Source organism: Hyla sarda, chromosome 6 (genome assembly GCF_029499605.1).
Source record: "Hyla sarda isolate aHylSar1 chromosome 6, aHylSar1.hap1, whole genome shotgun sequence".
Taxonomy (NCBI): Eukaryota; Metazoa; Chordata; class Amphibia; order Anura; family Hylidae; genus Hyla; species Hyla sarda.
In genome coordinates this window covers 215,384,000-215,397,309 of record NC_079194.1, presented here as the reverse complement: position 1 = coordinate 215,397,309, position 13,310 = coordinate 215,384,000, and the positions used below count along the sequence as shown (strand labels likewise).

The 13,310-nt window shown below is 43.4% G+C and overlaps 1 protein-coding gene across 2 annotated transcripts in view; it reads right to left on the bottom strand.

Annotated features, from left to right (window-relative positions):
• Positions 1 to 473: 473 nt before the first annotated feature.
• Positions 474 to 13,310, bottom strand: part of CFDP1 (craniofacial development protein 1) — a 38,954-nt gene continuing 26,117 nt past the window's right edge. Inside the window, exons 6-7 of one of the 2 annotated variants that reach the window (XM_056526403.1) lie at positions 4,330 to 4,488; positions 474 to 833 (exon numbers count right to left, since the gene is read on the bottom strand). In XM_056526403.1, the coding sequence (XP_056382378.1) occupies positions 743 to 833; positions 4,330 to 4,488 (250 nt within the window). In that variant the 3' untranslated portion in view covers positions 474 to 742. The remainder of the gene's footprint in view (positions 834 to 4,329; positions 4,489 to 13,310) is intronic. The other variant, XM_056526401.1, reaches the window with a different exon arrangement.

Genomic DNA, 13,310 nt, shown 5'->3' with positions numbered 1-13,310 from the left:
ATATGCAAATTATTTTTTTTTTATTTTTTTTTTATTTTTGCCCATTTAAATTCAGAGACATCAGAAGTTTTGATCAGTCACAGTCTGAGTGTTCAGACCCCAACTGATCAGTAGATCAAGCTGGGAGAAATGCGCTCTTCTCCTTGCTGTGTATCATGTGACCGAGACAGTCTCATAATGTAAGTGTATGGAACAATTAAATAAATGCAGAACGGGGAGAGAGAAGAGCAGCCATGTGCTTCCCTCCTCGTTCGTTTTAGGTATCATTTCGCGTCTGAACACTCAGACCCAGTCCGACAGGGGCTAGCAATAATCATAAAAGCTTTTGCAATATAGTATACAGTCACAAACCATAACTTAAGCTGCAATTTTGAACAACTACCCTCTTCAATTTCATTGTTGCAAATTATGCCAGCGTGTCAACTCAACATACACTGGTCGGTAGCACCACAGAATGCAACTCAAACTCTGAATTTACAAAGATACATTTATTATTCCGCTGAAGTCACAGAAAATAATGCAGTGAAAAAAGAATCTGAAAAAAAAATAAAAATCCTGGAAAGAAAAAAAAAATAAAAATCAAAAGAGCACAAACATGTAAAATAATTGGTCGTATTACTGTCCAAATATACATATTGTCAGACTCTACGTAACATTAACGTTCTCTAATGTCTTCTGTGACCCCTTTACAGTGCTCTTACATCAGAAAAGACGCCATCCATACAATGTCTTTAATAAAAAGCTATGGCTTCATATTTTTTAGTCGGATTTCCCTCTCCTGTTCAAATTGACGATAATCTACTCGTTCCAGGAAGGCTTTTCTTTCAATATATCTAGAAATAAAATAGAACAGGCAGGACATGAAATAATGAAATTATCTTACAAGTCAAGGGTTTCCTAGACTTCTATATAAACCATTGAGACACCCAATAGCTGGCAATAACTGTGCCCAGGGGTTGTTCAAACAAGTTGTCCCTCCACAATCACCAGTTACACATATAATGATTTAAAATTTTGCATGGAAAAAGAAAATTCATATATTTGTTGTTATTCGGTCCACAGTGCAAGATGGTCAAGCTCACAATGCTATGTGAATAATTAAGAGAAAATGTGAAGTCCTTGTAGCGTCTGGGAGGGTTACATAAGATGGTCTCTGGCCAAGAATACTGTACTTACTCCCCCCTCAGGCAAGAAGAAACTAGCTACGACAAGAGCATGCTGAGTCAGGTCAGCAAGCTGTACAGTGTTCAATGGAGGAGCTGTGCCAGCTGCTAACACAGCACAAACTAGTGCCAGGGGTGGACCAGCCTGCCTCCTTTGTGCAGTTAATATGGAACACTTATTCTGCATTATTATTAGTTGAATGCAGTACTCCACATTGTACTTAATCCTTGCATTATTTAAAACCAATTAAAAATACAGACAGCTAAATTGTGAATACCAAGCATTGAGGATTGCTGCGATTCGGAAAAAGCTGAAATTGTAAAAGCACCAGAAAAGCATTTAATGCCCTCATAGTAGATCCCTAACAGCAATAACTGCAACCTTCAGGGCTTTACAGTGCTCATTGGCCATGCTCACTGCATCTTTTTATACACTGCTCAAAAAAATAAAGGGAACACTAAGATAACACATCCTAGATCTGAATGAACTAATTGTATGAAATACTTTTGCCTTTACATAGTTGAATGTGCTGACAACAAAATCACACAAAAATTATCAATGGAAATCAAATTTATCAACCCATGGAGGTCTGGATATGGAGTCACACTCAAAATCAAAGTGGAAAACCACACTACAGGCTGATCCAACTTTATGTAATGTCCTTAAAACAAGTCAAAATGAGGCTCCGTAGTGTGTGTGGCCTCCACGTGCCCGGATGACCTCCCTACAATGCCTGGGCATGCTCCTGATGCGGTGGTAGATGGTCTCCTGAGGGATGTCCTCCCAGACCTGGACTAAAGCATCTGCCAACTCCTGGACAGTCTATGGTGCAGATGATGTCCCAGATGTGCTCAGTCAGATTCAGGTCTGGGGAACGGGCGGTCCAGTCCATAGCATCAATGCCTTCCTCTTGCAGGAACTGCTGACACACTCCAGCCACATGAGGTCTAGCATTGTCTTGCATTAGGAGGAACCCAGGGTCAACCTCACCAGCATATGGTCTCACAAGGGGTCTGAGGATCTCATCTCATAACCTAATGGCTGTCAGGCTACCCCTGGCTAGCACATGGAGGGCTGTGCGGCCACCAAAGAAATGCCACCCCACATCATTACTGACCCACCGCCAAATCGGTCATGCTGGAGGATGTTGCCGGCAGCAGAACGTTTTCCATGGCGTCTCCAGACTCTGTCACATGTGCTCAGTGTGAACCTGCTTTTATCTGTGAAGAGCACAGGGCACCAGTGGTGAATTTGCCAATCTTTTGTGTTCTCTGGCAAATGCCAAACGTCCTGCACGGTGTTGGGCTGTAAGTACAACCCCCACCTGTGGACGTCGGGCCCTAATATCACCCTTGGGGAGTCTGTTTCTGACCGTTTGAGTGGACACATGCACATTTGTGGCTTGCTGGAGGTCATTTTGCCGGGCTATGTGAGTGCTCCTCCTTGCACAAAGGCGGAGGTAGTGGTCCTGCTGCTGGGTTGTTGCCCTCCTACCGCCTCCTCCACCTCTCCAGATGTACTGCCCTGTCTCCTGGTAGCGCCTCCGTGCTCTGGACACTACGCTGACAGACACAGCAAACCTTCTTGCCACAGCTTGCATTGATGTGCCATCCTGGATGAGCTGCTATAGCTGAGCCACTTGTGTGGGTTGTAGACTCCGTCTCATGCTACCACTAGAGTGAAAGCACCACCAGCATTCAAAAGTGACTAAAACATTAGCCAGGAAGCATAGGAACTGAGAAGTGGTCTGTGGTCACCACCTGCAGAACCACTCCTTTATCGGGGGTTTCTTGCTAATTGCCTATAATTTCCACCTGTTGTCTGTTCCATTTGTACAACAGCATGTGAAATTGATTGTCAATCAGTGTTGTTTCCTGAGTGGACAGTAGGATTTCACAGAAGTGTGATTGACTTGGAGTTACATTGTGTTGTTTAAGTGTTCCCTGTATTTTTTGTTGCAGTGTACTTGGGTGTCAGAGGAGGAACTACAGCCAAGGGTGTGTGATAATCTGGCATAGGACAAAATGCTTCAATTCCAGATTACCAGGACTTTTAAACCATTAGGTATCAGACTAATAGACTTGGACTATACAGGTCTAGCAAACCCAACTGTTATTTAATGCCTGTAGATCAGAAGTGAAAACCATGGTAAAACGGTATTTCCATACTTCCTTAAAGGGGTACTCCGGTGCTTACACACCTTATCCCCTATCCAAAGTATAGGGGATAAGATGCCTGATCTCGGGAGTCCCACAGCTGGGAACCCTCGGGATCATGCACGCGGCACCCCGTTTGTAATCAGTCCCCAGAGCGCGTTCGCTCCGGGTCTGATTACGGTCGACCATAATCAGACCCGGAGCGAGCATGCTCTGGGGACTCATGACAAACGGGGTGCAGAGTGCATGATCCCGGGCGTCCCCAGCGGCGGGACTCCCGCGATCAGGCATCTTATCCCCTATCCTTTGGATAGGGGATAAGATGTGTAAGCACAGGAGTACCCCTTTAATGTTCATAAATATTACAAAGTGAGAGAACGTTAAGTACATACACTTTGCAAGAGCAGAATGTCACATGACCATATGGTTTGTCCTTGTGAGACGTTGCATATATAAGGCGACTTCAATGGATTTTTATAGGGCCTGTACATGCAGGAGTTCAAAGGGACAAACCTGCAGCCTTTGACCGCTTCCCACAATGCTGTACATTTTGTTGCTGCTTGTGTTGGAAGAATTCTGTCATCTCTGCATCATAAGCTGAACTTTACATCAGCTAAGAGCCACTATAGATTTCCAAGAGGTAAAGTGGTGAAAGTCCACTGCACTGGGAAAACGGCAATCTAATGGGCTGTATTACAGAGCTCAACCCACATCTAACGCCAATCTAGATCGGTGCTTGTTTCTCCTGACTATTATACTGCTTGGTATCAGGCTGGCAGGTCCACATGAGCGATCAGTGGATTGTTTGTGCCACTCTCTTTCCTTCAGGCCCTATTGCACAGAATGCTTTTCGGCATGTTGAACCTATAATTGTCCAGTGTATTAGGGCCCAAAAGAAACATGAGATTGGTATAAAGCAAAATCTAATGTTGATGAATGGAAATATAAAATGGAACAGCAGGGTCTACATGGCCAATTCTTGATAACATCTTTTGCATCATGCTCTTACCCATCTTTGCCCCTATTGTGGCGAGCCAGTTCTTCGCCAATCCCCTCTTTCACTTTAAAAGATTCCCAGTCCAGCTTGGATTTCTCCAGTGTGCTAATCTTCTGCTTTTTAGAGCCTAATTGTCCAAGTATGCTGCTCATACCCACAGGTCTTTTCACTCTGTAATGACACAATGGAAATACAAGGATCATATAGGTATCTACTAAATACCAGACGGCAAAAATCTGTAAAACAATCTGCTGTATAACATAAGAAAATACAAATAGCATCACTGAAAATTAAATTACTCCATGTCAGGTCTCCTAGGCCAAAATAAATAAGTAATTAAAATTAACAAATGACTTGGGTGCCCAGCGGCATGAAAAGTTCTCTACCTGTAACTGCTATTAGAGGAAGCAAAGCAGCTTTCTGCATATGGTTATACATTAGACACAATAACACAGTATTAAATGGGCACTCTCATTAAAACTAATTTTTGCTATTGCACTCCTTATGGTAAATGAAAAATATTTCTAATATACTTTGTTTAAAAAAAAAAGAAGTTTTCTATGTTTTATTTGTGCTTAAAAAAGTTCAAGAGCACATTTTCCCCCAACTCATACACAGACTTTGGACCAAAGTCCAAACACAGGAAGTGCCACCTGGAGTGCTGAGGGGGAGTGTCCAGCCAACAGCATATGGCAGTTATGTGTGAGAGGAGCTATGATTGGATGTGTTCAGACTTTGGTCCAAAGTCTGTGTATGAGTTGGGGGAAAATGTGCTCTTGAGCTTTTTTAAGCACAAATAAAACATAGAAAACTTCATTTTTTTTAAACAAAGTATATTAGAAATATTTTTCATTTACCATAAGGAGTGCAATAGCAAAAATTTGTTTTAATGAGAGTGACCCTTTAAGTAGGTCCATCTATTGGCAGCTGCCTTAAAGGGGTACTCCGCTGCTCAGCGTTTGGAACAAACTGCTCCGAATGCTGGAGCCGGCAGTTCGTGACATCATAACCCCGCCCCCTCATGATGTCAAGCACCGCCCACTCAATGCAAGTCTATGGGAGGGGCGTGACAGTCGTCACGCCCCCTCCCATAGACTTGCATTGAGTGGGAGGGGCATGGCCGCATGAGGGGACGGGGTTATGACGTCACGAGCTGCCGGCTCCAGCATTCGGAGCTGTTTGTTCCAAATGCTGAGCAGCAGAGTACCCCTTTAATCCAAAATATAATTTAAATTGATATCTATGTAACAAGGTTTACAGCCTTTGAGGGATTGTCCAGGTTTATAAAAAAAAAAAAAAAAAAAAAAGAATGTACATAAGTGCTTTCTTGCAAAAGCAGCATTACACCTGTTCTAAGGTTGTGTGGGGTGTTCAGCTAACTCACTTTAATGGAGCTGTATTGTAATACCGGATAAAAGCTCTTTATATCTTGCTCATATGCTTGGCTAGTTTTCCATTAGATCATATGTCCAAGTCGCTGTAGGCACTATAGTTAAAAAGAATAAGCGGAGATAATAAGGATGCATTCAGATTAAAGCTGAAGGCATTTTGGACCTATAATACTTTAAAGACATAAAATCTGAAATATATGGGTGACTGCACTTAAAAGAGGTGGTATACGAATTGACTAACATTTTAACTCCCCTGTTCTCCTTGGTGATGGGCTGAACTGAAATACCATCCAGAGCCCAGAGACAAGAGTGCTGCTGTTTATGTAGAAAAAAAAAAATCTTATCTTGTTTAACCCTGTCAACCCAATGGAGGAAGCTTTCAAAACTTGTGGAAAGGAAAAGTGGTTTAACCGCCTATAGAAACCAATCAGACTCCCCTTCTCATTTTTAGAGACCCAATGGAAAATGAAAGCAGCAATCTGATCAGATGTCATAAGCCAACTTCTCTGCATTTACTTTGCACCAGATTTGATTCATCTTCCCCAATCTTCCTCAGCCTTTTTGGCAGAAGGAGAGATCTAAGCCGCTCTGCTGAATAGTTACTTGACATAATACTCAGACTAAGTCATATAGATCCCCGACCAGTATCTAGAGCAAAGATTTCACTAAGTTATTTCATATTAAAAGCTTGAAAATGTTTCTGCAAAAGTGGACAAGTAACAGAGGAGAAGCTTCTGAACTTTCACCGTCTAGGAGAATGAGGCGGGAGAAGTCCACGCTTAGCATGTTCTCTCCCGACTCTGTGTCACATGATCAAGGTACACTCTGAAGGTAAGTCTAGGGTAGGGAGCTTCCATGTGACACAGCGCAAGAAGAGCAGCGCCAATGTGTTGGAGATTTTACAGCTAATCTAGCAAATTCTACATCTACGTTTTGCTGCGGATTTATTGAGGATTTTGACTTGTGCACCGAAATCATTTAGCAAATTTGCAACATGAACGGACGTATTTATGTCAATTCAAAATCTGTGCCATGGGTGAATTCACACACGGAGCTTGAGGTTTTTTTTTTGTTTTTTTTAAAGATTTGTTAAGATCTCCACTTGCTGCTATTGGAAATGATGTGGATTTTATGTGCAGAGGTACACCTGCTATATCTGTGTGAACAGTCAACTTCAAAAACTGTTAACAGAAGCCATTGTCACAATACTCACTGTTATTTACTTCATCTGTCACCACATCACCTGTGGTTGGTCAGAACACACACACTATATACCGTATATATATATATATATATATATATATATATATATATGTATATGTGAAACCCCTGCAGCCAAGTGAAGTTTGTAGCAAGAAAGGGTACATGTGCCCCCATACCAATGCCCATAGAAAGACATTAAAAAGCACAAATAAATGGCTCATCAGGTGGCAACACATCCATCCCTTAAGAAATGTATCTAAATACCTGTTGCAGTGCCCTAGTAGTTTGGTTACTGCCATATCCGGACATTGAAATTGGGCTTGTTCTCTTTTGCCCACATGACAGGCAGCAGCAGACTCCCTACTACAAGTCCCAGAAAACTATACTGCTCCACTCAGTCATGTGGCCGTCAAGGAACAATCTCTGTCGTTTGCTGCCTAATATGTTGTTTGAGCATCTGGAAGACATAAGACGGACCAGTAAAGGAACCCTACACCATGCATGGAATAACGTAATCTGGACACATGTGACTACCCGAAACAACAAGATCTAGTCCATAGCAATTTTTATAGCTACATAGAATATTGTTCTTCATATTGTTGACATCCATACATATACTGTATATATGTGCTACTAAGGTAATGTGGATGCACTGTAAACGAATAGGCAAGTATATACCCACGCTTCGTAGTCTCTGGCTGTGCGGTGGATTGAGGTTGTTTGGTCACAAGGTGTACTGTAATCCTCTTAGATGATGTGAGGCCACATGTGCCTGCAGTATACGTGCAAACTCTTGCTACAAAATGCAATTTTAAACAAAACTGGGATTGAATCCAAAATTCCACATTTTGCCTTCACAGTCAGCCCCCTGAAAGATTCTATAGCATTGAACTCCATAGTACTCAGGCTGGGTTCACATCACATTTTTACCAATACGGAACCGCATACGGCTGGGGAGCTAAAACCTTGCGCTCCCGTATCCCTGCCGTATGTCGCCCGTATGTAGTTCATTTCGATGAGCCGACTGGAGTGAAACGCTGTCTCCGGTCGGCTCATTTTTGCCTCGTATGCGGCTTTCCACCGGACCTCAAACCCTGGTTGACTACAGTTTTAGGTGCGGTGGGAAAACCGCATATGGGGCAAAATTGCCGGAGTCAGCGTTTTACTCCAGTCGGCTCATTGAAATGAATTACATAAGGGCGGCATACGGCAGGGATACGGGAGCGCAAGGTCTTAGCTCCCCCAGCCGTATGCGGTCCCGTATTGGTAAAAACGTGATGTGAACCCAGCCTCACTCTGTCGAAGATCCAGGGCCAGTATCTGGAGCAGGTTGCAAAGATTTCACTAGGCTATTTAAAATTAAAAGCTTGAAAATGTTTCTGCAAAAGCAGACAAGTAACAGAGAAGAAGCTTCTAAACTTTCCGCTCTCTTGTGCAACTCATCTGCTTTCACCTCTGCTGATGTGGTGTCATTTCAGGCAAGCTTAGCAAAATGCAATGAATGATAATGAGAACTTTCTCCCCGCAATGCAACACTGCACTGCCCTCCATAATATCCCTGAATTGTACTTGCCCCTGATCCACGCTTGAAAATAACATTTTTATTGCTGTGGCTGAATGCCACTGGCGCATACTTAATACCATTTCAGATTAAAGAAAACAACTGAAGCATAAAGACAAGAAGAAAAAAAACGTAGCACATCTATAATATTTCTGGAGTCTGCTGAAATATATGAAAATAAATAGAGGTTTGTGTTTCATTACAAGAGGACAAGAACAATAAGTGGTTGCTGGACTGGTTTGTTTCTGTTTACTACAACAGTAATGCTTAGTGAACAGCAACTACATAGCGGCACAGTTTTAAAGGGACACTGAACCTAAAGACTATTGGATGTGCAGATAAAATCCCTAATCTGTTTTTCCCTGTTATCAGCCAGTTCAGGCTAGAGTCAAAAGGTGGCTAAACTTGCCATTTTAGGCTGGATTTGCTGACTGACTCAGGCTATATTCACATGGCAGAATGTCAGTGCGGATTACCGCTGGTATATTCCACACAGACATTCTACTGCAGCAGAGTCCTATTGTTCTCAACAGAGTTCTGCTTCACTGTGCACATGGTGGAATTTCCCAAAAATCCTGATTCTGGCATCCACAGAAAGAACAGACATTTCTAGTCTTTCTCCAGAATTCGCTTTGAAATGCATTGATGTCTAAGAGAAGGTGCATTTCCAAGCGGTCCTAGTGCCCCCGTAACTTTCAAATGTTTACATATCACATTTTCCTACAGTGTGAACATACCCTAAAGCAGTGTTTCCCAACCAGTATGTCTCCAAATATAGCAAAACTACAAATTAGGGCTGGGCGGTATGGCCAAATATGTGTATCGCAGTATTTTTGTAACTTATGGCGGTTCCACGGTATATAACGTATAACGGTATCCCCCCCCCAAAAAAAAAATTAATTAATTATGAGCCCAGCGCATCGGGGTATACTACTCATGTCACCCGCAAGCACTGCTCTCCTCGTCCTCCTGTTTGTTGCAGCCACCGGTGCTGACACTCTATACTGTATGCTGTATCCCTATGCCCGGGCTGCAAAAGGCAAACAAAAATAAACTTTAACACATGTTTCTACGTTGGCCTTACGCTCTTCCTGGGGACATGAACGTCGGACAGCCGTCAGCCTATCACCGGCCGCAGCAATGTTCCGCCTCGGCTGGTGATAGGCTGAGCCCACTGTCATGTAAGAAGCCGGCTTCTAACATGACAGTGCGCTCAACCTATCACCGGCCGAGGCGGAACATTGCTGCAGCCGGTGAAAGGCTGACTGCTTTCCGACGTTCCATTCACTAGGAAGCTGGTCCGGACCGTCAGGGAAGGCGAGTTAAAGTTTATATTGTTTACTTTTTGCAGCCCGGGCATAGGGATACAGTATAGAGCAGTGGTCTTCAACCTGTGGACCTCTAGATGTTGCAAAACCACAACTCCCAGCATGCCCGGACAGCCAACGGCTGTCCGGGCATGCTGGGAGTTGTAGTTTTGCAACATCTGGAGGTTGAAGACCACTGGTATAGAGTGTCAGCGCCGGCGGCCACAACAAACAGGAGGAAGAGGAGGGCAGAGCTTGTGAGTAGTACCCCATTGGGGACAGCGCTCGCGGGTCACATTTGATTAGTTCCCCGATGTGGGGACAGCGCAGTGCTGGGCTGATAATTAATTCATTCCCGAGGGGGAGGGGCCAAATTGGTATTGCGGTATGGGTTAAAATTAATATCGTGCAGCACAAAAACTTCGGTATTCGGTTTGAACCGGTATAACGCCCAGCCCTACTACAAATCACAGCATGCTCGGACAGAAAAAGGCTGGAGGCACACCAATAGGGAAACAATAGTCTAAAAATGTATGTGGGACTCCCTACATGAACAGATAAGGTCAGGGAAAAGAAGAATTGGGCAAGGTGGATTTTAACTGCCCAACTCATTTGTTCTTATAGATATAAGCCGTCACCCCTTCTGTCTATTTCGGAGCACATGAATGCTCAGCCATGCTGAATGTTCATGTGCAAGGCAGGATCGGGAGAGATAGCAGTCGGCCATATCAACATTCGGCCATCAGCTCTTGAAGGTGCAGGGCTACCCATTCCATGGCCTTTTGGTCAAGTAATGTTAAGATGGCCATACAGCTTTAAGAGCTGTTGGTTGAATATAGACAATACACCCTATTTATAAGCTAAGTGTCTTGGAGACATCGACTGCAAACAGGCACTTATAGTCTCCATGAACAACCAATAGCAGTAATAGGATACATTCACACATCCACGTGAAACATCCACAACAATGACAGTACCGACAAACTGGGTATTTCAGCAAATATTTATTATGTATTGAGAAGTTAAAGATAGGGGGTAGAAGGGTATCTCTCCTGATCAAAGGGGCTCAACCTAACTACTATGGTTAAAACTCCCCTTGGGTTTCAAAGTAGGAGGAACACTTTAATGGAGACATCTGCCAGCATTACAGGAGAATGCTACAGTCAAAAGTAGCTAGTTTGCTGGTTTGTGTTTGTAATGCTACAAAGAGCTTTTTTTTCAATTTTTTTTATGAAGTTGATGATTACTACTTGTTTATGAGTTTGGCAGCAGGTCTATATAGGTCGGAATAAGTGGCGCAGAATACAAGGGGAACGCCTTTAATAGGATATTAACTTAATCCTCTAAAGAAATAAGTAAAACATGCAAGTGTACCGGAATACGTCAGTGACTGTTAGCTTGCCAGGAGAAAGGCTGGCAAACTCAGGATGTGCATGCCGGGAATCACCAAGGTTTCCTAAAGGTTACAGACTAAGCTGCAGAATGACAGATTGTTGGTGACATGAGGTTGTTTATTGTATGTAGAGAAGTGGAAGGGCCCCAGGCTAGCAGAGATGTTTGGAGACTGCTCTGATGGAGACCTTAATCTTCCCTCCTGCCAACCGGGCATTCAGCTGTACTCGCAGCACGCAGTTCAATCCAGGGTCATGCTAGAACATGCTATTTCATTCTGTATGATTTGGTCTCAGACTCTTCAAGGATCTTTCTTTTCTTCATGCCAATACAGAAAAGCTGGCACATAGTGGAGTTCAATTATTTGACAGCAGAAAGTATCCACAAATTGATAATGGCCATGTTTACACTAGATATAGTTCTATCTGTCTGACTTTCTTAACAGTGAAATTCCAACACCAATAAAGGCAAGCTATAAAGGTTATGCAAACAGAGAAAGTATCAGACATCACTATGATATGCAAAAGATCAAGATTTCAAGCTACTAACTTATGTGGCATGTGGGAGGAGCTTGAATGGTTTTAAGCAAATTTTTTCAGCCACATGAAGCCTCAGAAATCGGATAAAGTCAGTGGAGTAAGATGTCCGGTGCCTCCGGTTTGTCGACATGTCTGTTATCGTCACATGTCTCAGACTAAGAGGGACATCCTTGAACTGACAGACCTTGGTTTATCACTCTGGCAGATTGCTATGCGTGCAAGTCAAAATGTCCATACTATTTAATGCTCCTTGTCTCAGTTGTGATAATGACAATAAAATGTATTTATATAGCACCAATATATCTTGCAGAATTTTACAATTCTGGGACAATCAGACACTACAAGATTACACACTAAAAGAAGAGGGATGAGGGCCCTGTCCTAAAAGAAGAGGGATGAGGGCCCTGTCCTAAAAGAAGAGGGATGAGGGCCCTGTCCTAAAAGAAGAGGGATGAGGGCCCTGTCCTAAAAGAGGGATGAGGGCCCTGTCCTAAAAGAAGAGGGATGAGGGCCCTATCCTAAAAGAGGAGGGATGAGGGGCCTGTTCCAAAAGAAGAGGGATGAGGGCCCTGTCCTAAAAGAAGAGGGATGAGGGCTCTGTCCTAAAAGAAGAGGGATGAGGGCCCTGTCCTAAAAGAAGAGGGATGAGGGCCCTGTCCTAAAAGAAGAGGGATGAGGGCCCTATCCTAAAAGAGGGAAGAGGGCCCTGTCCTAAAAGAAGAGGGCCCTGTCCTAAAAGAAGAGGGCCCTGTCCGCAGGACTTTACAACCTAGGAGACCAATAATTAACTGGAAATACAGCATGTGGTGCACAGAAGAATGGCACAGTCATCCATTCTGTACAGTCAGTAAAACTGGACATCCCATACCAAGTCTAGGGTGTCAAATAATCAGAAGGCACTTACATGACATTGGGCTACAAGCCAGATATCCAGCTACAGGTGCTCCACTGACGTCACACCACTGCACTCAAAGGCTAACATAGTGCAGAGCAAGATGGCAATGGAAGCTGGAATGAAGGTCTATTTCCTTCAGCAAGGAGTCCTTCATTTGTCTTGGACACAATGATAGCTGGAGATTGGTATGGTGACCGCAAGAGCAACACTATGAAGAGGCCTTCATGAAGAAACACCACACACTGGTCCTACTCCAAGGATTATGGTGTGAGGTTGCATAATGTATCGTAGCCGTATCCCTCTAGTCTTCATTCCAGATACACTAACAGCTCAGTGTTACATTAATTTGGTTGTGGAACCAGTGGTATAGCCATTTTTCCTAGGAGAGGTTTTTCAACACAAAAACGCAGAGCCCCATGTTGCTTGTGCTACTTTAAGCAGCCTGTATGATCCAAATAGGTTACTCTGGCCTATAGTCTCAGGACTCGTCTTCCCCTGGGATGTCATTGATCAGCCACTGAAAAGGAAGCTGCCAACAACAGATCTTGATAATCTGCATGCCCATGTCTATTCAGCGTGGCAGAACATTCCTCAGACAACCATAAATAACCTCATTTGTAGCCCGTCAAGGCATGAAAATGTGTATATTTCTGCATGTGGTCCTCTATACTGAATGACTCAAGATGTTCTAAATATTTAGGTTTC